Source organism: Microcaecilia unicolor, chromosome 1 (genome assembly GCF_901765095.1).
Source record: "Microcaecilia unicolor chromosome 1, aMicUni1.1, whole genome shotgun sequence".
NCBI classification, from domain to species: Eukaryota; Metazoa; Chordata; class Amphibia; order Gymnophiona; family Siphonopidae; genus Microcaecilia; species Microcaecilia unicolor.
In genome coordinates this window covers 639774467-639801598 of record NC_044031.1, presented here as the reverse complement: position 1 = coordinate 639801598, position 27132 = coordinate 639774467, and the positions used below count along the sequence as shown (strand labels likewise).

General features: G+C 48.6%; 1 protein-coding gene across 1 annotated transcript in view; it reads left to right on the top strand.

Moving 5' to 3' along the window:
* Positions 1–27132, top strand: part of LOC115482132 (glycine-rich cell wall structural protein-like) — a gene marked incomplete in the record, with an annotated part of 302370 nt that overhangs the window by 37066 nt on the left and 238172 nt on the right. The window contains 1 exon segment of the mRNA XM_030221707.1: positions 20179–20231. Coding sequence (XP_030077567.1) covers positions 20179–20231 — 53 coding nt within the window.

Here is a 27132-nt window from a genome sequence, read left to right as displayed (position 1 = left end):
GGAAGTCACCATCCACGATAAGTTCAATTGTGGTGAAAAAGGAGGCAATAAAGGAGGCAACAGTAGCAAAAGGCGTGAATGTGCTAATGAAACAGAGATTGCAAACAATAGAAGATGTGGAACAGTTATTATTAATTTGGATCAATCAAAAACAGTTAGATGGCGATTCTGTTTCTGAGGCCATCATATGTGAAAAGGCCAGACTGTTGTATGCAAATCTCATTAAGAACATGCCTGGGACAAGTGCTAGTTTACTAGCCAGCTCATTTTCAAAAGTGATCGCCGGCCATCTTCCAACACAAATCGGGAGATGGCCGGCGATCTCGCAAAAGCGGCCAAATCGGTATAATCGAAAGCCGCTATTTTGACACCATCGCCGCTTTCCCGTCGCAGAGCCGGTGAAAGTTCAAGGGGGCGTGTTGGCAGTGACGCAAAGGCGGGACATGGGCGGGGTTACGAAATGGCCGGCTTTAGCCCATAATGGAAAAAAAAACCCGGCGATGAAGAGCATTTGGCTGCTTTTACTTGGTCCCTTTTTTTTCAGGTCCAAGCTTCAAAAAGGTGGCTGAACTGACCACATGACCACCAGAAGGAATCAGGGATGACCTCCCCCTACTCCCCCAGTGGTCACCAACCCCCTCCCAGCATAAAAAACAGGTTACAAATACTTTTTTGCCAGCCTCTATGCCAGCCTCAAATGCCGTACCCACCTCCATGACAGCAGAATGTGTTCTGTCCTCCGACAGCCTTTGCCTGCTTGTGATGTGGCTCTGGGGTGAGTGTGGCACCTTTTCTGTTATTTGCACTGCAGAGTCACATCAGCAATACATTGTGGTGGGTATAGATATTGGTAGTTGTTAGGCTCTGCTTTTCCCCCTACTTACTGGGTCAGCGTGTGCCCCATTTTGTTTCCTGTTGTAGTCCATTCGGTAGTGGCCATTTTTGTAAGACAGTTTTAGATCCCTTTCCTGTGTTACCCACGTCAGAGAACGTAGTTCTTACCTTGAATGTTGCTGAAAGAGGGCATTGTACACCAGTGTGCCAGCTCTGACCTACTGCTAATCTTAGTACCAGGGGACTCTTTGCCAGTGGGGCACAACCTCTGATCTGCAGTTAACTGTGAGTAAATGTGGTTATTTCAAGAAAGGACTTTTTCAGAGAGATTAGTCTTCAGGTGTGAACTGCTGTGCCAAAGTTATACAGCAGCAATAAGTCCTAGAGGCTGTATGCAGGTCCCTGGAGCAGTTTTAGTGGGTGCAGTACATTTGTGGGTAGTGGGTTTTGTGGGAGGGGGGTTGGGGGGCTCTCAGCTTCCAAAGTAAGGGAGCTATACACGTGGGAGCTTTTCTGAAGTCCACCGCAGTGACCCCTAGGGAGCCCGGTTGGTGTCCTGGCATGTCAGGGGGGCCAGTGCACTAAAAATGCTGGCTCCTCCCACGGCCAAATGCCTTGAATTTGGCCAGGGTTTGAGATGGCCGACATAACTTTCCATTATCGCTAAAAAACGAAGCCGGCCATCTCAAACCCCAGCCAAATTCAAGGCATTTGGCTGGCCGGAACCGTATTATCGAAACAAAAGATGGCCGGCCATCTTTTTCAAAAATACGGGTCTGGTCAGCTGTTTGCGGCGCTGCCAAAATACATCGCCGGCCATGTATTTCGCCGGCGCCGTTCGATTAGTCCCCTCTAAGTGATTTTAAGGCCAGCAGAGCCTGGTTCGAAAAATTCAAGAGGCGCACTGGCATACACAGTGTTACTAGGCACGGCGAAGGTGCGAGTTCGGACAAGTCTGGTGCCGACAAATTTGTGTCCGAATTCAAAGACTATGTAGAGGCTGGAGGATTCATCCCCCAACAAGTCTTCAACTGTGATGAAACTGGCCTGCTTTGGAAGAAAATGCCAAAGAGAATGTTCATTACACAGGAGGAAAAGGCACTGCCAGGACATAAGCCTATGAAAGATAGGCTAACTCTTTTGTTGTGTGGTAATGCTAGTGGTGATTGTAAAGTGAAGCCCTTACTGGTGTACCATTCAGAAACTCCAAGAGTATTTAGCAGAAACAATGTGATCAAAAGTAAATTGTGTGTGATGTGGAGGGAAAACAAGAAAGCATGGGTCACGAGGCCAATTTTCATTGAGTGGATGAATGAAGTGTTTGGCCCGAGTGTGAAAAAATACCTTCAGGATAATCATTTGCCCCTTACGTGCCTCCTGTTAATGGACAATGCTCCTGCACATCCTCCAGGTTTGGAAGATGCATTGTTGGAGCTGTTCAGTTTTATCACTTTGAAGATCTTGCCCCCTAATACCACACAACTCATCCAGCCCATGGACCAGAATGTCATTTCCAATTTCAAGAAGCTGTACACGAAAGCATTGTTTCAAAGGTGCTTTGAGGTGACATCAGATACACAGTTGTCCTTAAGAGAGTTCTGGAAAAACCATTTCAACGTTCTCAACTGCATTAGTCTCATAGATAAGGCTTGGCAGGGGGGTGACATCAAGGACGATGAACTGTGGCTGGAAGAAATTATGATAACCCCAATAAGCAGTGTTTATGTGTAAATGAGGGAAAAGTCTCAACTACTACGGCAATATTCAAAAATTGTATTTGTTTAATTGCACATAGAAAAAGTCATCACTAACTGAAAAACCCTCGATGATTTTTTTATTTTTTTGAATTTTTTATTAATACTTGCAGTTTGAGGGTTCATATCCCTTTGAAACACGAAACATTCAATGTCCTAAAAAAACACAAAGTACATCAATTGCACTTATCTCGCCATGTTGTCCTCCTAATAATGCGCTGATTCCTACGGTCCCGTTTCAGTTGTCTTCATCAGGTAACCAAGCAGCACAGAGGTCTCAACAATGTAGATACTTTGTCTTTATCACAAACGTTCCTCAAAAATTGACGCCAATAAAAAACAAATAATAAAAATAATGAGGTTTTTTGGCCAATGATGAAGCAGTCCTGCCCCTGAAGCCAAACTTGAGCTGGGGGCTTCTTGAGGCCTTTTCCTCTGAAACGCTAAAGCGGTTTGAACAACAGTGTCATAGTTAGACACGCCAATATTCTACCTATAGAATCTCCTATCCTCTCAGTCTCGTCTTGGGTTTTGTAAGGTCATGTGCTACAGGCCAGGCAATCTAACTTTCTGGATTCCCATTTCAACAAGTCAAATATTCTTTCATGTTGTCAGAAAGCCAGGTCTGCCATTTCTCCTGCTCTTCCCCATGATGGGGTCTCAGTGCCCTCCTCGGGTTTCATAATAGCAGGGCACTTCTCCAGGTGCCATGAGGAGTGGACCCCCACTTGCCTCAAACTAATGCATCTTGGAAATCCTAAGCAGGGTTACAAATGGGAGTTATCCCATTCCATTTAAGGTTCTGGCTTGGACCTTCATGCATGCTCAAGCTCCATTGTTGAGCATTTCCAGTCACCTGGCCAACGCTTCTTCATTTTGGCACAGTGGATTGTTCCCCATTGCAACTGGGAATGGGCAGTTATTCACTTTCCTTCATAGTTCAAAAGAAAGGAGATTTCTCCCACCTGGATTTGGACTTCCTAGAGTCCATAAAGTATGGACGGTTCACATTTCACAATGTGAACATTATGGTCTGTAAGGGTTTTCATCCAGCAGGGAGAGTTTTTTTCTTCACCTCCCTGGGTCTCCAGGAAACATACTTTCATATTCCCATTTGATCTCCCCACAGTAGATTTCTGTGGTTTCCTATTCTTGGAGAAGTTAATCCATTTGTGACCATACCATTCAGCCTTTTCCAATCACCACAGACAGTTTTTCAAGATCCTGGTAATTGTGGCAACCTTTCTTCACAAGGATGGATGGCAGTTTCATCCATACCTCGTCGATCGGCTGAGGTGCAACCAGTGGTGTGCTGGTAAATGTTTAACAACAGGCTCTCTCCCCGGTCCCCCTCTGCGCCCCCCCCCCCCCCCCAGATTCCAGAGCTGGCTATAGCCGGGGACAGAGCCTGGGGGGGGGGCAATGCATTACTCCAGGAAAAAAAAATTAAATGATCCCAGGTTCCAATCTAATTCATGTTTAATGTGCGATAAAATGCCATAAATAAGTAAATAAATATAAACTTTTAATGTTGAGCACCTGATTCTCAAAGTGAACATATTCCAAACACTATAATGAAAATAAAATGATTTTTTTCTACCTTTGTTGTCTGGTGACTGTTTTTCTGATCATGCTGGCCCAGTATCCGATTCTGCTGCTATCTGTCCTCTTAACTCCGTTTCCAGGGCTTCCTTTCCATTTATTTCTTTCCTTTCCTCCTTTCTTCTTCATTTCTGGTCCTCAGCGTCTGCCTATTTTCTTCATCCATGTGCAGTTTTTCTCCTCTCTTTCTTTTCCCTCATCTCCTTCCTCACTCTTCCCTCCCCTCCGTCCATGTCCAGCATTTCTTCTCTCTCCCCCCTCTCCATCCACCCATGTTCAGTGACCCTCCTCTCCCCTGCCCTGCATGCACCCATACCCAGTGACCCTCCTTTCCCCTGCCCTCCATCCACCCATGTCCAGAAGTGACCCTCCTCTCCCCTGCCCTGCATTCACCCATACCCAGTGACCCCCCTTTCCCCTGCCCTCCATCCACCTGGCAGCCAATCAGAAGAGACGTCCCCCCTCCCCCTCAGCCAAACTGGCAGAATCATAACATCATCCCCCCCTTCAAGGGCCCCCCCTACCCCGTCCACGAGGTTTAGGTTTGTGAGGGAAAAGGCGATGGAACCGTCTGACTAGGACTGGTGCGTGGACATGAGTAGCGTCCCAGGAGTTGTCTGCCGGTCCATATCCCTTCCACGCAATGAGATACTGGAGATGTCCCCGGAAGCGCCTTGCATCCAAGACATCCCGGACTTCGTATTCCCCCCTAGGAGGCTGAGATGGCTGGACTAGCAGGCAACGCGGGCAAAGCCCCTTTTCTCAGAATCACAGGCTTCAGCAAGGACACATGAAAGGTGTTATGTACCTGTAATGTAGGTGGTAACTTTAGCTGATAACAGACCCGATTCACTTGCCTCACAATGGGATACGGGCCCACAAATCGAGGTGCAAAGCGGGAGGAGGGAATCTTCAGACGAAGATTACACATGGACAACCACACCAAGTCGCCAGGCTGGAAGCGCGGTTCCACTCTGCGAGACCGATCCGCTTGGCGTTTCATACGAGCGGAGGTCACTCGCAGCACTTTCTGAACTGATGACCAAATTGCTTGGAGCGAGGTCACCGCATCGGCCACTGCCGGGACATCCAAGTTGGTTTTCAAGGGGGCTGGTATCCGCGGATGTCGTCCATATACGATGTAAAAGGGCGAAGCGCCCATGGCCGAGCTCACTCGGTTGTTATGAGCGAATTCTGCCCAAGGCAGCAGCTGACTCCAGTCATTGTGGTGCTCATTGACATACATCCGCAGGAACTGCTTCAAGCATTGGTTCACTCGTTCTGTTTGGCCATTGGATTGTGGGTGATATCCCGATGAAAAGTTCAGCTTTATTTCAAGGGCCCGATTCAGGGCTCTCCAGAACTTTGAGACAAACTGTACTCCTCGATCAGAGGTAATAGATTCTGGCAGACCATGGAGATGAAAAATAGCGCTGATGAAATACTGTGCCAGCTTCACCGCCGAAGGAAGGGTAGGCATGGGTATGAAGTGGGCCATTTTAGAAAACCGGTCCACCACTACCAAGACAACTGTGTGCCCTTCAGAGTTAGGCAGATCCGTAACAAAGTCCATGGCAATGTGGGTCCACGGTCTCTCAGGTACTGGTAAAGGCATCAGCAACCCCTGGGGTCTCCGACGGTCAGCTTTATGCTGGGCGCACTCAGGACACGCAGCCACGAACTCCTGCACATCCCGATCAAGTGAAGGCCACCAATACTGCTGGGAGATGAACTGCTTGGTTCCCAGGATCCCGGGATGTCCTGCCATTCGAGAGGCATGCCCCCATTGGAGTGTCTTTTCTCTCAGCCGGGGTGGCACAAAGGTCACACCTGCAGGTACTGCTAGCGTCATCGCGGGCACAATGACATCGGGTTTAATTACATACTGCAGGGGTTCTTCCTCCAGGTCAGCCTCCATGGACCTGGAGAGGGCGTCTGCCTTGATGTTCTTCTCCGCTGGACGATAAGTCAGAATGAAATCAAAGCGGGAGAAGAATAGTGCCCACCGGGCCTGGCGAGGATTCAGCCTTCTCGCTTCTCGTAAATAAGTCAGGTTTTTATGGTCCGTGCCACCGTGAAGGGCTCCTGCGCCCCTTCCAGCAGATGACGCCATTCTTCCAGGGCCAATTTAATGGCTAATAGCTCCTGATCCCCGATGGCATAATTCTTCTCGGCAGGGGTATACTTTTTAGAGAAGAATGCACATGGGAGAAGTTTCCCACTGGGGTGGGCCTGGGACAGCACTGCTCCTACGCCAACCGATGATGCGTCCACTTCCATGAAAAATTTATTTGTCGGGTTGGGATGGCGCAACACTGGAGCTCCAACAAATGCCTGTTTCAGATTCTCAAAGACCTGACACGCCTCAGGCGACCAGTTGCGAGTGTCAGCGTTCTTCTTAGTCAAGGCAGTAAGAGGGGCAGTCAGGGACGAGTAATTCCAAATAAACTGCCTATAGTAGTTTGCAAAACCTAAGAAGCGCTGTAGAGCCTTACGCCCCGTAGGTTGCTGCCAGTGCAGGATGGCTGTCAGCTTACTGGGGTCCATACGCAGCTTGTGGTTAGAAATGATGTACCCCAGGAAGAGCAGTTCGGAGCGATGGAATTCACATTTTTCCAATTTCACATAGAGGTGGTTCTCCCTCAACCGCTGCAATACGGTCTTCACGTGCTCCTGGTGCTCTTCCTCAGCCCTTGAAAAAATCAAAATGTCGTCCAAGTAGACCATCACAAACTTATACAGGAGATCACTGAAGATGTCATTCATGAAGGCTTGGAAGACGGCTGGAGCATTAGCAAGTCCAAACGGCATTACCAGATATTCGTAATGCCCGTCGCGGGTGTTAAACGCCGTCTTCCACTCATCCCCCTCCTTGATCCGCACAAGGTTGTAGGCCCCCCTGAAATCGAGCTTGGAGAAGATCTGGGCCCCCTGGAGGCGGTCAAACATCTCAGAAATCAAGGGAAGGGGGTATTTGTCCTTCCGCGTGATGGCATTGAGTCCCCTGTAGTCAATACAGGGGCGCAACCCCCCATCCTTCTTCTCCACGAAGAAGAATCCAGCCCCCGCGGGCGATTTAGAGGGCCGGATGAAGCCTCGAGCTAGGTTCTCTCAAATATATTGTGACATGGCTTCCGTCTCTGGCCGGGATAGGGGGTATACGCGGCCACGGGGAGGTTCAGTGCCAGGTAGTAGCTCTATGGCACAGTCATAGGAGCGATGAGGAGGCAGAATCTCTGCTTGCTGTTTGGAAAAAATATCTCCAAAGGATCTGTAGGGCCCCGGTAACATAACATTGGCTCGATCCAAAGGAAGCGTCACTGGGGCTGGCGAGACCTTATCCAAACAGACCTTCTGGCAGCCCGGGCCCCAAGCCGTCAATTCACCCCGGGCCCAATCAATGCAAGGGTTATGCAGGCAAAGCCAGGGTAATCCCAGGATTATGGCCTCAGTGGCCGACGGAAGGGCGTAGAAGGAGATAACTTCTTTGTGTAAGACTCCTACCCGTATGGTCATAGGCACGGTCCTGGAGCGGAGAACTCCCCGAACCAGTCCCCAAGCCGCTGAGACAGTGATGGACAGAGGTAACTCCATCGTAGGAATTTGATGAACCCACACCAGGTCTGCGCTGATAAAGTTGCCACCCGCCCCCGAGTCAACTAGCGCCTCAAAACAAGGGGTATCCTTAATCGCCAGTAGAACTGGCACCAAAACCTGCATCCAAGGGGAGAAGGACTTTGGCCCTGACACGGTCTCCCTAGCCGGTATCAGGGCTGCTGGTTTCCCGACTTCTTTCTCTTCGGGCACTCACGGACAAAGTGCCCCTTCACTCCACAATGCAGGCACAGCCCCTTAAAGCATCTCCGCTGTCTCTCCTGGGCCGCCCGGTCAACCTGCATAGGTTCAGACCCATTGGGCACACCCAGCGACGGGGAAGCAGGGCTCTTGTGCGAGCTCCTCGAGTTAGCCCCTGCAACCTGCTGACCAGCGCGACGTTCACAGGCCCGCTCCCTGAACCGGATGTCCACCTGGGTGCAGAGATGGATGAGGCCGTTCAGATCTGAGGGCAGCTCCCGGCCTGTGAGTTCGTCCTTAATGTTGGCCGAGACCCCATGCCAAAATACCGCAGTCAGGCTTGGGTTATCCCAACCTAGCTCCGCGGCCAAGATCCAAAACTGGATGGCGTACTCACCCAGAGAGAGTCGCCCCTGATGTAGGTTCAACAGCTGAGTTGCCGCCGAAGAGGGCTTCCCGGGTTCCTCAAAGATGAGCCGAAATTGTTTCAAGAACTCTGCCAAATTATCCAGGAGGGGATCCTTCTTCTCCCATAAGGGCGAGGCCCAGGCCAGAGTGGGGCCTGCCAGTAGAGAGATAATATAAGCCACCTTCGCCCGATCCGAAGGAAAATCCGAGGCCTGCAACTCGAAGACAATTTGGCATTGATTGAGGAACCCCCGGCAGGTCTTACTGTCGCCCTCGTACCTCAGGGGCGTAGCCACCCGAATCCCTCGGCCGCATGCGTGGGAACCCGGCGGAGTAGAAGCTGGCGGGCCCTCCGCAGCCCCCGTGACAGTCAGCGTGTCTACCCATTGAGACAGTGCGTTCACAACTCCCGATACCTGTTGTAGCTGAGCATGCAATTGCTGGAGCAGCTGCATGGGGGATGGATCGGTCGAGCTCATGGCTTTTGCGTTCTGTAATCCGTTGGGTTGGTCGTGAGCCCTTGGGCCCTGGCCGAGGCCAGCAGGGCGCCGACCCGGGCCAAGGGGAGACCGACCCACCACCGCACACCCCAGCTACACAATACCCCCTAAGCTACCCCTCCCCACAATCCCTCAGGAAGAAGGGAAATAGGCATACAGACGGGCCTCGCGGCCGAACCGGAACCCACGCAGACAGAGCCACTCATGCGAGCCTCACGGCTGAACTGGAACCCAATCACACACAGGGAGGGGTGAAAGAACCCAGAGGGCCCCAAGATGCCAGACACGCGCTGAACACCAGCAATAGGGCAGAGGGGGAAACAAAGGACCAAAGCGGGCCACGCCCACGCAGGGGACTAGCGCAGCACAGGGGAACTAACACAGCAACCCCCCCCCCCCCCCCCCACCAGGGTAGGAGCCCCAGGCAGAAGCCAGAGGAACCAGACACAAAAGGAAGGCAGAAAGCCTTTGCCTCAAACCCACTGTAGACAGAGGCACACGGAACACAAAGGGTTAAGCTTGTAGAGCCAGCAGAGAGAGAGAGTGCCATAAATCAACAAACAATCAGAGAGAATGCTTCCCCTCTCGAGAGGGAGTGGGGCCCATCCAACAAACACACTGGCAGAGGCAGGAATACAATACACACAGTACACAAAGGGTTAAACTCACTGAGCCAGCATGCCGGGACACTGGGAAGAGAAATCCTAAAAACAAACAAACAAAGGAGAAGGCTCTCACGCAGCTCAGAGCCCCGGAGGCTGAGCAATGCCCAGCCCCCACTAAACAAACGAGCAGCTGACCCTGATTACAGAGCTACACACACACACACACACAGCAGCAGCTAACCCAGAGGAAAGGAAAAGAATACTCTAATACAACACAGATCCCTGTCAGAACTTAGAGCATGTTCTGAGAGAAACTTATCAGGCTTTCCTGTTACCACCAAGAAGTAACGCAAAAGCAGAGAAACTCTTCAGCTGCAGGCTAAAGTACTATCCCCTGACGTCAGCACAACCCCTGGCAGCCAATCAGAAGAGACGTCCCCCTCCCCCTCAGCCAAACCGGCAGAATCATAACACTCAGGTCGGGTTGGTGACGTGAAGGATCGGGAGGGACCGAATCGGATCGAGAGGGAGGGAGCCAGGGATCAGATTGGGAGGGACGGACGGGACCGGATCGGATTGGGAGGGAGGGAGGAGAAGAGCCGGCTCGCGCGTTTTAACAACCGGCTCGCAAGAGCCGAGCAAAGTTAACAACCGGCTCTTGCGAGCCTGTGCGAGCCGGCTCCAGCACACCACTAGGTGCAACTCTTCCTACCAAGAGAGTCTGCAGATTTTATCCAAGATAGATACTCTTCCTCAATCCATGGTATTGGTATTCCATTTTCCAGGAGTCAGTTGTTTCCATCACAAATCTTGGAGTATCTGGGAGTGATATTCTCCTCAACATGAGATTCACACCCAAGTCAAGATCTACTTTCCCTTTCATGTCCCGGGGTCTGGGAATGTGTTTATGTTGTGGGCACAATAGCCTCTGTCTGGGACATTCTTCCATAGGCCAGATTCCACTCAGATCTCTTTGGCGGTTCCTTCTCAGCTGTTCGTCTCTCATGGACCCTCCAAGCCACACTCAGCCTCAACTGGTGCACAGCCTTTCTCTTGTCAATTCAGAAGAGCTGTCTCGCTCTGCAGGTGGCTATTTGCAGCTCGTATGCTACTAGGGTGTGCCTTAGCTGAGTGCAACAGCTTTCAGATTTCTTCCAGGAGTCAGCGTCCTACGAACTTACCGGATATGGAGAAGGGACTGGCATATTTAGTGAATTCCTTGTATTAGTACATAAGTACATAAGTACATAAGTAGTGCCATACTGGGAAAGACCAAAGGTCCATCTAGCCCAGCATCCTGTCACCGACAGTGGCCAATCCAGGTCAAGGGCACCTGGCACGCTCCCCAAACGTAAAAACATTCCAGACAAGTTATACCTAAAAATGCGGAATTTTTCCAAGTCCATTTAATAGCGGTCTATGGACTTGTCCTTTAGGAATCTATCTAACCCCTTTTTAAACTCCGTCAAGCTAACCGCCCGTACCACGTTCTCCGGCAACGAATTCCAGAGTCTAATTACACGTTGGGTGAAGAAAAATTTTCTCCGATTCGTTTTAAATTTACCACACTGTAGCTTCAACTCATGCCCTCTAGTCCTAGTATTTTTGGATAGCGTGAACAGTCGCTTCACATCCACCCGATCCATTCCACTCATTATTTTATACACTTCTATCATATCTCCCCTCAGCCGTCTCTTCTCCAAGCTAAAAAGCCCTAGCCTTCTCAGCCTCTCTTCATAGGAAAGTCGTCCCATCCCCACTATCATTTTCGTCGCCCTTCGCTGTACCTTTTCCAATTCTACTATATCTTTTTTGAGATACGGAGACCAGTACTGAACACAATACTCCAGGTGCGGTCGCACCATGGAGCGATACAACGGCATTATAACATCCGCACACCTGGACTCCATACCCTTCCTAATAACACCCAACATTCTATTCGCTTTCCTAGCCGCAGCAGCACACTGAGCAGAAGGTTTCAGCGTATCATCGACGACGACACCCAGATCCCTTTCTTGATCCGTAACTCCTAACGCGGAACCTTGCAAGACGTAGCTATAATTCGGGTTCCTCTTACCCACATGCATCACTTTGCACTTGTCAACATTGAACTTCATCTGCCACTTGCACGCCCAATCTCCCAGTCTCGCAAGGTCCTCCTGTAATCGTTCACATTCCTCCTGCGACTTGACGACCCTGAATAATTTTGTGTCATCGGCGAATTTAATTACCTCACTAGTTATTCCCATCTCTAGGTCATTTATAAATACATTAAAAAGCAACGGACCCAGCACAGACCCCTGCGGGACCCCACTAACTACCCTCCTCCACTGAGAATACTGTCCACGCAATCCTACTCTCTGCTTCCTATCTTTCAACCAGTTCTTAATCCATAATAATACCCTACCTCCGATTCCATGACTCTGCAATTTCTTCAGGAGTCTTTCGTGCGGCACTTTGTCAAACGCCTTCTGAAAATCCAGATATACAATATCAACCGGCTCCCCATTGTCCACATGTTTGCTTACCCCCTCAAAAAAATGCATTAGATTGGTGAGGCAAGACTTCCCTTCACTAAATCCGTGCTGACTTTGTCTCATCAGTCCATGTTTTTGTATATGCTCTGCAATTTTATTCTTAATAATAGCCTCCACCATCTTGCCCGGCACCGACGTCAGACTCACCGGTCTATAATTTCCCGGATCTCCTCTGGAACCCTTCTTAAAAATCGGAGTAACATTGGCTACCCTCCAGTCTTCCGGTACTACACTCGATTTTAGGGACAGATTGCATATTTCTAACAGTAGCTCCGCAAGTTCATTTTTTAGTTCTATTAATACTCTGGGATGAATACCATCAGGTCCCGGTGATTTACTACTCTTCAGCTTGCTGAACTGACCCATTACATCCTCCAAGGTTACAGAGAATTCGTTTAGTTTCTCCGACTCCCCCGCTTCAAATATTCTTTCCGGCACCGGTGTCCCCCCCAAATCCTCCTCGGTGAAGACCGAAGCAAAGAATTCATTTAATTTCTCCGCTACGGCTTTGTCCTCCCTGATCGCCCCTTTAACACCATTTTCGTCCAGTGGCCCAACCGACTCTTTGGCCGGTTTCCTGCTTTTAATGTATCTAAAAAAATTTTTACTATGTATTTTTGCTTCCAACGCTAATTTCTTCTCAAAGTCCTTTTTTGCCCTCCTTATCTCCGCTTTGCATTTGGCTTGGCATTCCTTATGATCTATCCTGTTACTTTCAGTTGGTTCTCTTCTCCACTTTCTGAAGGATTGTTTTTTGGCTCTAATGATTTCCTTTATCTTACTGTTTAGCCACGCCGGCTGACGTTTAGTCTTTTTTCCCTTTTTTCTAATACGTGGAATATATTTGTCCTGAACCTCCAGGATGGTGTTTTTAAACAGCATCCACGCCTGACGCAAGTTTTTTACTCTGCGAGCTGCTCCTTTCAGTCTTTTTTTCACCATTTTTCTCATTTTGTCGTAATCACCTTTTCTATAGTTAAACGCTAGCGTACTTGATTTCCTAGTTTCACTTCCTTCAATGCCAATATCAAAACCGATCATATTATGATCACTGTTGTCAAGCGGCCCTCGTACCGTTACCCCCTGCACTAGATCATGAGCACCACTAAGGACTAAGTCTAGTATTTTTCCTTCTCTTGTCGGCTCCTGAACTAGCTGTTCCATGAAGCTGTCCTTGATTTCATCAAGAAATCTTATGTCCCTTGCGTGTACAGATGTTACATTAACCCAGTCTATATGCGGGTAATTGAAATCCCCCATTATTATTGTGTTGCCCAGTTTGTTGCGTCCCTGATTTCCTTTAACATTTCCGCATCCGTCTGTTCGTCCTGGCCAGGCGGACGGTAGTACACTCCTATCACTATCCTTTTCCCCTTTGCACATGGAATTTCAATCCACAGTGATTCCAAGGAGTGTTTTGTTTCCTGCAGAATTTTCAATCTATTTGATTCAAGGCTCTCGTTAATATACAATGCTACCCCTCCACCAATCCGATTCACCCTATCACTACGATATAATTTGTACCCCGGTATGACAGTGTCCCACTGGTTATCCTCCTTCCACCAGGTCTCAGAGATGCCTATTATATCTAATTTTTCATTTAGTGCAATATATTCTAACTCCCCCATCTTATTTCTTAGGCTCCTGGCATTCGCATATAGACATTTCAAACTATGTTTGTTGTTCCTAAGTACATCATGCTTAGTACTTGACAGTATTAATTGGCAATCTTTTGTCTGATTTTTATTGTTATTTAAGGATACCCGATCTACTACAATCTCTTTTGCAACCTCACTATCAGGATACTCTATCTTCCCTGTTATGGTGATATCTTTGAAAGATACCTTATCCCGAACCATGCTCTTTTGAGCGACTGTCGGCCTTCCCCCCATTTCTAGTTTAAAAGCTGCTCTATCTCCTTCTTAAACGCCGATGCCAGCAGCCTGGTCCCACTCTGGTTAAGATGGAGCCCATCCTTTCGGAATAGGCTCCCCCTTCCCCAGAATGTTGCCCAGTTCCTAACAAATCTAAAGCCCTCCTCCCTGCACCATCGTCTCATCCACGCATTGAGACTCTGGAGCTCTGCCTGTCTCTTGGGCCCTGCGCGTGGCACGGGTAGCATTTCAGAAAATGCTACCCTGGAGGATCTGGATTTCAGCTTTCTACCTAAGAGCCTAAATTTTGCTTCCAGAACCTCTCTCCCACATTTTCCTATGTCATTAGTACCCACATGTACCAAGACAGCCGTCTCCTCCCCAGCACTATATAAAATCCTATCTAGGTGACGCGTGAGGTCCGCCACCTTCGCACCAGGCAGGCAAGTCACCAGGCGATCCTCACGTCCACCAGCCACCCAGCTATCTATATGCCTAATGATCGAATCACCAAGTACAACAGCTGTCCTAACCTTTCCCTCCCGGGCAATATTTGGAGATATATCCTCGGTGCGAAAGGATAGTACATCCCCTGGTGGGCAGGTCCTGGCTACAGGAGTACTTCCTACTTCACCAGGGTGATGCTCTCCTTCTAGGAGACCTCCCTCCTCCAAGGTAGCACAGGGGCTACCTGACTGGAGGTGGGACTTCTCTACAACATCCCTGTAGGTCTCCTCTATGTACCTCTCTGTCTCCCTCAGCTCCATCAAGTCTGCTACTCTAGCCTCAAGAGAACGGACACGTTCTCTGAGAGCTAGGAGCTCTTTGCATCGGGCACACACATATGACACCTCACCAATTGGGAGATAATCATACATGTGACACTCAATGCAAAAGACTGGATAGCACCCCTCTCGCTGCTGGACTGCTGACTCCATCTTAGTGTTTTTTGAGTTTTTCCGTAATTTAAAACTTGCTAAAGTATTAAGGATATCAGCCTATCACTAACTTACAGTTCCTCCTTTAAACCCCAATCTTCAAGTTCCGAAAGCACAAGCAAAATTTGTTCACTTACCAGAGAAATATCCTCTTCTCCCAGAGGCCCCGAGTGGATCGGAACGGACCTGGGAGTCACTCCGGTGAAGGCTCCGAGGATATGCAGATGAGCTGCAAGTCCTCCACGGCACCTGAAAAGGCAACCGGTGGGACAGCTGGGCACCTCTCAACCAAGAAAAGGCTTACCAGGGGTTAGGCCGAAGCCAGCATTCCTCCCCCTGAGGGTCACCTGATCTTGGCTAAGAAGTACCTGGTAGCCCGAATGAATGTATTGCTTCATTCGGGTATTGGCCAAGTGGTTGTCCTTGGCAGGCACAGCCCATCCTTTGCTGTGGTTGCACCTCTAGGGGGCAGATGCAGCTTCATACAGCAACTGGTTAAGCTCCCTTTTCAGGGCAAGCTGTTGTTTGGTGAGGGCTTAGCAAAGTTAGTGAAAGATCTGAGTGACTCATGACTCAGTGTCTTCCTGAGGACAAGTCTAATCATTCTTTACAGTAGGGTCAGGTTTGCCCTCGTTTTACAGTTACCAGGTACTCTCGTCCAGGGTGGCCTCATTTTTTTTCAGAGGTCCAGGTGTCAGTCCAAGCAGGGTTTCAGACCTCCAGGCTTTGTACTGTTGAGATCCTCCAGACTTACCCTGGGGAGGGGCGGTGTGCACTGTCCCACCTTTTCTTCCTGAGGTGATTTCTGCCTTTCATCCAAATAAACCTTGTTTCTTCCCACTTTCTTGACATTTTCCGCATAATCCTGCACTATTTAGAAGTGATCATTTGTTCGTGCTTTGATCAGGATCTCAAAAAGGTAATGCGGCTTCCAAAGTGACGATTGCTCACTGGGTCAAGGAGGCTATTGCGTCCACATATTTACTAGTGCGTAAACAACTTCCAGCCACATTCTGCCTGAGCTGTTGTGACTTCCTGGGCAGAAGCCCATCTGTTCTCCCTGGATGAAATATGTAGGGCAGCGACATGGTCTTCCTTACATACCTTCTCCGGCTACTACCATTTGAATGTCTCTGCTCAGTTGGATGCATCTTTTGGAATACTGGTGCTATTTGCAGGGACTTAAGGTTCCCATCCTACTTAAGGACCACTTTGCTGCATTCCACAAGTCTCTGGATTCATCTGCTGCTGACGCTATGGAACAAAAAAGTAAGTCTTACTTGATAATTTTCTTTCCTTTAGTTGCATCAGATGAATCCAGAGGCCCACTCTGTTTTTTTTCCAGCAGGTCCTATCGGTTAATTTTCTCTGTTGGACCATGTTGCTGCATTTTTACATTTTAGACGGACTGTTGTTATCTGTTTACATGTTTGCAGTTCTTGGTTTATCACTTTTGCCTGTGGGGAAGGACAATGGTTATAATTCTGTTTCCTTCTACTTTGTTATGAGAAATACTGACTGGCCACGGAGCATTCTGTCCTATAAGACAGTTCAGTTCAGTGCTCTCTATCTCCACCTGCTGGTAGATGGTCATAACCCACAAGTCTCTGGATTCATCTGCTGTGACTAAAGGAAAGAACATTATTAGGTAAGACATAATTTTTCATTTACAGAGAGGCTCAGAGCAGAGTTATTTTGATAGAGCACCAATGCAGATGCACTACTAATTCCTTCTTGCAACTCCTTGAAGTATTTGTCTGATGACAAACAGATCAGGAACAGTTTCTCTGATTAGCTGTTACTCTGAGTCTTCACTGCCCTGATCAGAAGTTTGAGTTCATCCAATCTGCTTGTTCGGTGGTTCAGCTGCTTCTTCCTTCAGTGCAGAACTGGTTCTAACAGGTTCTGATACAATGTAGCTTACCAAGGTTGATCAGTCCACAGCTGGGAACCTCACTCACCTCAGGTCTGCACAGTGAGCAATAGACAAAAATGGTATTCAGGCAAGTATGTCCTTGATGGCACAGCACATAATCCACAAAACTGCAAGGAAGGGAATTTTGTAGAAACCATGACTATATGGGTCAGAGCTTAAGATAGGCCTCAGGCCCAAGAAATATTCCTACAACATACCCATATCTAAATCATCAAACCCCACATCACATCCCTAGCACCTAAACAACAGTAGTCAAGAAACCAATCCTTGTATATAACCTTTAAAACCCATCAGTTATCAGCAATTCCCCAAACATCTACAGCCTCATGCCATTAACACCTCAACAATAGTAATCATTAAACCTACCCCCATTTGTAGACATACCTCTGACACCCAACATCAGTAATCAGCAACCTCCCCAACATCTACAGCCTCATACCTCTGACATCTCAACATCAATAATTAGGAAACCTACCCACATATATAAACCATACCCCTAACACCTCAACGTCAGTAATCAGGAAACCCATCTTCATATGTAAACCATACCTCTAACACCTAACATCAAGAAGCAGCATCCTACAACTAAAGTGTCATAGCAAGCTCATCTTTTTTTTGTCCTCGCTACATGTGATGCTATATAGATATACCGATCGCTAAACCTTGATTTAGATTGATATATGTAGCCAAGCTCAGTAGCCACCTGGGGAGGATCACCACTGTGCACCCCCCCCCCCCCCCCCCCGGTGCATCACCCCCTCCCCCCCAGAGTATCACACACACACACACGGGCGCATCATCTCCATATCCCTGGCATATCACTTCCAGGCGGCTCCACCCCCTGGCACATCACCTCCTGGGGGTAAAGGGAGCAGCCGTGTGGTTGTCAGCTCTGCCAGTTCCCTGCCCCGGAACAGGAAATAACATCAGAGGGAGCAGAGAACTGGTGGAGTCAACAGCCGTGCGGCTGCTCCCTGCATCCCCTTGCAGTGTGCACCCAGGATGGACCGCCCTCACCACCCTGATCTTGGTACACCACTGTTTAGAACAATTTGAAAATATACTGTACAATGAAAAAGAGCTAACATAAACGGTCACTGAGTCTATGAACTGTTATGTTGTATCAGGCCTTTCTAGAATACTTAGTTGAATTTCCAAGGTATAAAGGAATGGCTTCCGTAGGGTCTGGAGAGACATATAGATTAAAATGTGGAGGTAGTCTGTCTTGAGAGTTGTTGGCACACAAAAAGGAAAGTCAACCTCCTGGAACAAAGTTTCTAAACACTTTCAAGCTCAAGGCACACCCATATTAATAGTACTTGGGCTGACATTCAAAACAAGTTACATGTTCAACAGCAGGTGGTGAACATATACCATAGATACCTGTGTAAAAGTCATCTTCATGTACAAGTTGCATGTTATCACACACACCTAACTTTCATCCACATCTGATGATTTGTGTATTGGTCAAATGGCCTGCATCTCTCCTCCTTCCCTCCCACCAACTTGGGGTCTAGTATTTCTTCTACTGTGCTCTTACCCTGTCGCACAGGCAGCAGTTGCCAGCCTCTTCTCCACCATCTCTTACCCATGCAGCTGTTTTTTTTCCATTCTCCTTCTAGCACTCCAAAAGCTGTTTCAGTGCTCATGCAGTGTCTTCCTATACAGGCCTGTTCTCAAGCACGCTGCTTCATCCTGCCCTCTGCCCAAAAAGAAATGCATCATGGGAACACAACACACTGAAAATGCAGAGGCTGAGCAGTTATTTATTTATTTTCATTTATTTAACACATTTATATCCGACACCTTCTATAAAATCTAAATAGGGTACAAACATACACAAAAGCAATAAAATAAAAACAAAATTAGGAAAAACTATAAAACCAGAAAAATCATAATATACAGATTTCTTAAATCCAGCCAGGGACCTGATGAACTGAAAAAACATTCAGCAATAACTAAAGGCTTGCTAAGGAATAATAAGCAATGATATCACCTGCCTCAATTCTAAGGGGAGCTTTTTCTATAAAGTGGATCCTGCTATGATGAACATTCATGCATGATTTTCTTCTAAGTGCATTTTGTGCAACAGAGGGATATCAGGCAAACATTTACCTTGATATCTCAATATTTTTGTCAACCAGTCTAGTTTCCAAACTACTTGCAATACTTAGAGGGGCATAATTGTTCAAAGTTTTAAAACCTAAAACCAAGATCTTAAACTAGATACACAAAACAACTGGTAAATCCATGAATATCTTGTTAAGACAGGAATTATAAGATCCAACCAAGAAGTCTCATCCCCTGGCCTCCCCCATGGATGAGCAGCTGCATTCTGAGCCACTTGAAGGGCCTCAATGACATTTGTGGTAATCCACAGTAGTATGTTTTATTAATCTAGATATATTAAAACTGAACTCTCCATTACTGTTCAAAAATTCTCTGGGGACAAAAGCTCTTTCAGTCTGGCTATCATTCTAAATTTTTAGCTTTTAAAAGATCGTTTTAACAGTCCTGCTTAACTGAGCTTTAAATAATAGAGAAGAGTCTAGTAAAACACCAGACATCCAAAATTCAGCTCACATATGTGGGCTGAACTGACCCCAGATATTCAATACCAGGGCATATGCGACTCCCAGCATTGAATGCCCAGGTCTCAGCAGTGAAAGAAGTTAACCGGGAGCTGGCTGATATTTAGACTGGTGCTGGGTTAACCTTAGCGCATAAAGGCCTCCTTTTATCGAGTGGCAGTAAAAGGGGCCCTGCAGTGGCGTCAGCACACAGGTTTTCCGCACGCTGAGGCTGCCTTTTACTGCTGCCGGTAAAATCTTTTTTTCTGAAAGGGAGGGAAATGGGCTGTGCGCTAATCAAGGCTTTGACTTGCGGCCATTTCCTGGAGGAGACTTTGCCGCCTCTTGTTTAGGAGGCGGTAAGGGTTCTACTGAGTACGCCCCCCCTCCCCCTGCGAACTCTGAAAAAAAATATTTTGTCATGCCAGAAATGGTGCGTGGTTGGGTAGGAATTACCCCTGGGAGCCTGGCGGTTAGAGCAGAATTAGGATAGCCTTTTTGCTGTCCTAACTTTATGCAGTTACTTAGCCGGATAGCGGACTGAAAATCACCGATAAGTAGGTGCTGCGTCCATGCTCCACCCCTGGCCTGCCCCTAACCTAACTGGTTAGGAGATGACCAGTTAGCAATGAAATTCAATGGCACTAACCGGTTAGGAGCCAATAAATATCATGTGCCAGGGCTTAACCTGGCAGGATCCTTACTCATGTAACTTATATCACTAGACTGTCAGTATTTTGCATGACATCAATGGCCCTTTTTTTCTCTTGGGTATCTCTGCACATTGTGTTGGATCTCTGTACTCAATATTCTGTTTTCTTTCAGAAATTCATCCCTCGTCTTTCAACTGCATCAAAAATACTTGACAGATTTCAGCAGGTAAGAACAACTTATTCTTTTATAGTGTGGAAACACATTTTAGAAAGGATGTGTAAGTGATAAAATAATCGTTTAAGTCAATATGTGCATTTGGGACATGATTTTAGAATAGCAGGTCTGCAAGTGAAAGCACAACATAAAATTGGAACATCTCTATCCACGGAATAAGCATAAAAAAAAATGTATGAATGTCAGATAAACGTGTGTGTGTCTGAAATAGGAAGACATACTCGTGAAAGAAGTGCTTCCTGTTGGAAGAAAAGATATACAAGCTATGGCAAAATGAAGATACTCAAGCTTTCCTATTCCAGGCACCATATAAACCGGTATGATAAATGCACTCTGCTGGTGAGTTGCAATGTGTTCACGCCACCAATCTTCCCTAGATGAACATGTGAAATGGCTATTTAGGGGAGGAGTTATCATCTTGGGACACTGTTAAGCAGTGGCGTAGCTACGTGGGGCCTGAGGGGGCCCGGGCCCCCGCAGATTCGCCCCTGGCCCCCTGCCGACGACCCCCTCCCGCCGCCAGCCTCGCTACCGCATGATTTACCTTGATTGCTGGCGGGGATGCCCAAACCCCGCCAGCCAAGAGTGTTCTTCAGCACTGGAGTTAGTAACTCCGGCGCCTTCATTCAAGAAAGTTCGTCTGAAGGATCAGCTGGTTTTGACGCCTTACGTCCTGCACCGTGCATGTAGCCCCGTGCAGGACGTAAATGCGTCAAAACCAGCTGATCCTCAGACGAACTTCCTTGAATGAAGGCGCCAGAGTTTACTAACTCCAGCGCTGAAGAACACTCTTGGCTGGCGGGGTTTGGGCAGCCCCGCCAGCAAACAAGGTACTTCATGGGGCGGGCGGCGATGGCGGCCGAGGGTTGGTAGCGGGAGGGAGGGGGGGAGTTTAAGAGTGTCGGCGCGATCGAGCGGGGGAAGGGGGGTTGCCGGAGGGGGGGAGGTGGCTTAACAGTGCCCCCCCATCTCGGGCTCTGGCCCCCCCTCCTGGCAAGGTCTGGCTACGCCCCTGCTGTTAAGGTGGGTTATTTTACCACAACTTGTACTATTCTAGCACAGGTCCCATTTTATGCATGTTATGATCTTGGTCAGAACCCCTCTCAAACTTACCTTTTTCCTGGGGGTCAGCTTCTTAGCTGGCTTCTGTTTCTGTTGTCTATCCTTTCTGAGCTAGCTCTCTCTCTCTATGCTGGCAGCTTCCAGCAGCATGGGGCTAATTGTCCTCACTTTACTGCAGCTGTGGGTGTTGCCTGAGTTGCTCTGCTCCCTTTCTGGGTGTACTGGCTTCAAGTGCTTCACGGGGCTGCATTGGTGTGAGTTGGGCCTCTCTGGGTCAGTGTGCTGTTGCCTGGGTCTAGGGAGTGTGACATCATCTGGGAGGGCCTTGATAAGGAAGTGGTGTTCTTTCCTTCAGGGCCTTTGCAACGTTGGTGTTTGCGTGTGCTTTAGAACGTCTGCTGAAGGTCACGGTTAGTGCTTAGTGTTGAGGAGCACTTTCTGCTTAGTTAGCTTTCCCTTTGGTGCTTTGGAAGCATCTTGTTAGTTTTGTATCTAGCTTGCTAGGGTAGTGCTTAGGAAGTACCTTGTTAGTTTTGTATCTAGCTTGCCAGAGTAGTGCTTAGGAAGCTTGTTAGTTTTGTGTTTAGCTTGTTAGTGTAGTGCTTAGGAAGCAACTGTACTGCGTAGGTATGTAGCTTCCCTGCTTTTCCCTTGTAGCTCCCCTGCTTTCCCTCTTGTTGCTGATAGAAGTACTTCAGGTTTTTTCCCTCTTGTTGCTGATAGAAGTACTTCAGGTTTGGTGCTGTTAGGAGCACCTTTGGTAGTTTAGTGCTGTAGGAGCTCTGTGATAGCTTGGTGCTTAGGAGCACCTGTGGTAGCTTGGTATTGTACCTTCCTTGCTTTTCCCTTGTGGCTTCCCTGCACTTCTGGTAGTGTAGGGCGTAGGGGCTCCCCTATTAGTTTACTGTGAGGAACACTTCTGTTGGTTTAGGGCTTGGGAGCACTTAGGTCAGTTTAGGTTTAGGAGTACTTCTGTTTCCAGTCCTGGTCCCTGTGTCATCCGGTATCCGGTAAGTCCTGCCGGCCACTTGAACCCAAGGGCTCAACCCTTGGGGGGGGGGGGTAGTGGACAAGCGCAGGTGAAGCTGTACGGACCAGTCCAGTGTGCTCCAGTCCAGTGTGTTCCGGTCCGGTGTGTGTTCCAGTCCGATGTGTGCCAGTCCAGAGTTCCAGTCCTGTGTCCTCCAGTCCGGGGGATTCCAGTTCTTGTGTTCCGGCTCGCTGGGCGGTGCCTGCAGTCCTTGCTGGTGCCGTTGTGCTTGCCCAGTGTTGGTTGTGGGGTTTTGCCTGCTGCTGCCGCTCCCTCGGCAGCAGCCCAAGGGCTCACGTTTGCTCCAGAGCCCGGCCCCACGGGCTCTGAACCTGAGAACCTGACAATGCAATGAGACCTAATTACTAATAATGGGGTTAACAGTAAAATAACGTGTTTTAGCAGTAGCCCACATGGGAATTCCTCCCCTTAGTGTGAAGAGTTTCAGTCTCTGGTAACCAGAGCTGATATTGTGATATCAAAATGCCTCCTTCCACCAATGCCTAAGAGCCAACTTCATCAGTGATGTTGCAATGGCTTGATTGTCTTATGGGACTGTAGGGCTATTTCTACAATTACCTAACCTTAGTGGAGGTAGGCAATCAGGGGACGGATACTCTTAGTACAAAAGATGGAAAAACATGAAAGGTAGCACTCTGGTATTTAGATTAGTATAATGAGAGGTCCACTAAGTACAGACCCACACACTGAAAAGAATAGAATACAAGGCTCAGATATTATAAAAATATAAAAGCTAATTTATTATATTGGCAGCAGTCGAAACTGAGTAAATCAGAGATAATGCACTTATGCTAAATTACCCTCGCGGAAAGAGGAAACAATGTCAGAAGGCGGGACTCTGAGGGAACAAACTCACGAAGGGAAGGCTAGAGACGGGCAGGGCTTTCATTGACGCGGCTGCTGCGACGGAGGTAAATAAAAGATTTAAACCCAGGTATGTGGGAATGGGGAGAACAGCGGGCATCTGGCCAGAACCTCTGGGCCCTCAGGCACTGCCCGGTTGCCCGAACAGTCAGTCTGCCCCTGCAAATACCAATAATAGACCCACACATTCAAAAATATTTTTCAAACAATAAAGTTTTCAAAGATTTTTAACAGGAATACAGTTCCATAATTTAACTGTAATATAACTAAAAGAGCTATCATGGAAACGCTTAAAGTGAATCTGACTAACAGGTGGAAAACCCAAATTTAATAGATAATTAGATCGAGTTGATGAATGAACTTTTGGATGTTAACAAAGATATATGATCCACGGGCAATATCCATATAAGATCTTATATATAAAGCAGGCCACCTTAAAATCAACTCTGGATCTTACAGGCAACCAGTGTAAATCCCTCAACAGTGGAGTAGCATGATCATACTTCTTCCAACAAAAATTAGCCTAGCTGTACAATTCTGTATGAGCTGCAACCGAACCTGGTTCATTATATGATGGTGAATACCAGCTTATAATGATCTACAATAATCTGTTTGGGGCAAAGTAATTGCTTGTACCAATATTCTAAATTGATCAGGAAAAAAAGATAATCTTATTGCCCTTAGGTGTTGGTTTACAAAAAATCCTCCCACTCAAGCTTTTTACTTGATTCTCCATTGCTATTTGTGAGTCTAGAATAAAGCCAAGAACTCTAGATGAAGTTTCAAATCCCAACAGTCCCCTGTCTTGTGTAAAGTTCTTTGGAACATTTGCTAGTGAGGTACCAAAATACAACAATTTAGTTTTTGCAGCATTAAGTTTCAGCAAATTCTGCAAAGCCTAGTAATGTGTTTTTTCTATACAATTTATAATTACCTTCAGATTCTAGTGGGGACTAAAATAAAAATAGCATCTGCATATGAACAAACATAAAACAATGATGATGTTAGAGTAACCCCCAAAGAACTCATGAAGATGTTAAACAATATAGGTGACAGTGGTGAGCCCTGAGGGACACCATAGGTTGGACACCGACTTTTAGAGAACTTTCCATTCTTTTTAACACTATACTGCCTATTTTTAAGAAATTACTCGAACCACCTCAGGACTACCCCAGAAAGCACAAACTCATTTATTTAGCAACAGAGTGTAATCTATTGTATCAATTGCTCTGATATATCAAATTGCAATAGCACTGATGTGACATTTGGGTTCAACAATTTCTTAACCTTAGTCACTATTGTAACAAGCAAGGCCTCAGTGCGATGCATAGGCCAAAAACCATATTGAGACTATGCAGTCCTTGAAAATATCCCAGAATAGCATAACCTGAAATGCTACAATAGATCCACTACCTTTGCTAACCAAGGTATGCTACCACAGGACGAGAAATTAGCTGTTTTAGACAAATCTATTCCCGTTGTTATAGATGCTAAGATGGCGACCTGATCGGACGCCGAGTCGGGAGCTCCCCTGAAGATCGCTGGGATCTGTCGGAGATCGCGATCTGAGCGGCCCTGCTGCACACAAGGAGGTGGAATACCTCCTCTCATAGGGTTTGCATTCCCGGGGAGCACGAAACGAAGTTCGCCGGGGGAGGAGGCCAAGAGCCTAAACCGCGAACAAGGCCTCCCCCCACGAGGGTGACCATCTGGGCCCGAGTAGGTGCCAAGGGTGGCCTGCAACGGTGAGGTGTGGAGCCGGCGAGGACGGGCTGATCTGGGCCAATCGCGGCTGCCTGCTGCCTCGTAGAGGCCCCCGGAACGGGGCAAGCGCCTGCCGTCCTGATCAAAGAGAAGAGGAGGGAAGCGCCGCGCACTCGGTGCGCGCTGGGACACGCGGCTTTCTCTGCCCGGGGTCTGGTCGTGGCTGTCTGTCCCGCCTGCCTGCCTGCCGCGTGGCTACAGCCTGTCCCCTTCACTCTCAGCCGGCTACCCAGGGCCCAGCTTTTCCCTGCCGGCTCTGTTCCATCTGCACTAGCTGCCTATTACAGCCCGCCTGCATGCCCCAATCCATCTGCCTGTTCCAGTGCCTCTGCTCCTGCTCCTGCTTCTTCCAATCCGCCTGATCCAGCATCTCCCGGCTTCTCCAGTCCATCTGTTTGCAGCCTGATCCAGCTTCTTCCTGCTTGTCCCAGTCCGCAGTTCCAGCCTCTCCCTGCCTGTTCCTGCCTCCTGCTCCGGCTTGTCCCGGTCCCGCCTGATCCAGCTCCTTCCTGCTCGTTCCAGTCCGCCTGTTCCAGCCTGTTCCCGGTCCTTGACTGATCCAGCTTCTTCCCGCTGTTCCAGTCCGCCTGATCCAGCTTCTCTCCCTGCTCGTTCCAGTCCATCTGCTCCAGTTGCTCCAGTCCGCCTGATCCAGCGTTCTTCCTGCTTGTCCCAGCCCAGCTTGCTTCCAGTACTGCCTGATCCAGCATCTCCAGCCTGTTCTGGTCCGCCTGATCCAGCTTCTCCCTGCTAGCGTGTTCCTGCCCTAGCGTGTTCCAGTCCGCCTGCTCCAAGCCTGTTCCAGTCTGCATGATCCCATCTTGTTCCAGTCCACCCGATCCCAGCTTGTTCCAGTACGCCGATCCCAGCTTGCTCCAGTACGCCGATCCAGCCTCCTCTGCTTGCTCCAGTATTCCAGTCAGGCTTCTCCCTGCTTGTTCCAGCCATCTGCTCCAGCCTACTTGCTCTGGTACACCTGCTCCAGCCTGCCTACTCCAGTAACATCTGCTCCAGCGTGTTCCAGTCCGCCTGAACCAGCATCTCCCTGCTTGTTCCAGTACACCTGCTCCAGCCTGCCTGAACCAGCCCGCCTGAACCAGCTTCTCCCTGCTTGTTCCAGTACACCTGCTCCAGCCTGCCTGAACCAGCTTCTCCCTGCTTATTCCAGTACACCTGCTCCAGCCTGCCCGCTCCAGTACATCTGTTCCAGCGTGCTCCAATCCTCCTGAACCAGCTTCTCCCTGCTTGTTCAGTCCATCTGCTCCAGCCTGCTTGCTCCAGCTTCTCCCTGCTCATTCCTGCTCATCTGCACCAGCTTGTTCCAGCCCGCCTGCTAGCTTGTCAGCCACTGACATACTTGCCTGCCTGCTAACTTGTCCAGCCCTTGTCTTACCTGCTCTCCAGCATCTCCCTGCTCATTCCTATCCATCGGATCCAGCATGCCCCAACCCGCCTGCTAGCTTGTCACCCACTGATTTACTTGCCTTACCTACCCCCCAGCCTCTCCCTGCTCGTCCCTGTCCATCCGCACCAGCTTGTTCCAGCCTGCCTGCTAGCTTGCAGCCACTGCCTCACCTGCCTGCCTGCTAACTTGTCAGCCATGACTTACCTGCTCTCCAATCCATCTATCCCTCCAATTACAAGCCTCCGGCTCCTCCGCTCTATCTATCTACTTCTCCACCTCAGTCTCTACACTTACACCTATTACACCGCAATCACTAATTATGGCCCCTGTCCACATCCTCTTAATTACCCTGTCCCTTCCTAATCTTTTTCCCCTCCCCTTACCGCTGTCCACCGCTGGAACTCATTGCCCCCCTGTGTTCCCTCCCGACCTGCCCGCTACGGCAATACCCTATTCACCCCCCCTCCCTCACCACCTCACCATCTCTCTTGTTCCCCTCCTCCTTCCTAGCCCTTAATCTTCAACACCTCCTTCCTGCCATTAACCCTTCACCATTCCTCCTAAGTGCACCCCGTCTTCGCTGCCTTCGTCGCCCGCCCTCCCCCACCCTCCTCCGCACTCTCCTGCTCCTCCTCCTGCTATCCGCGGGAGACATTAATCCTAATCCGAGGCCCCCCCTCACCTGTCCTCCTCCTATCCACGCAATGATTCCGTGATGCCTCCAACCTCGTCTCTATTCCCCTCT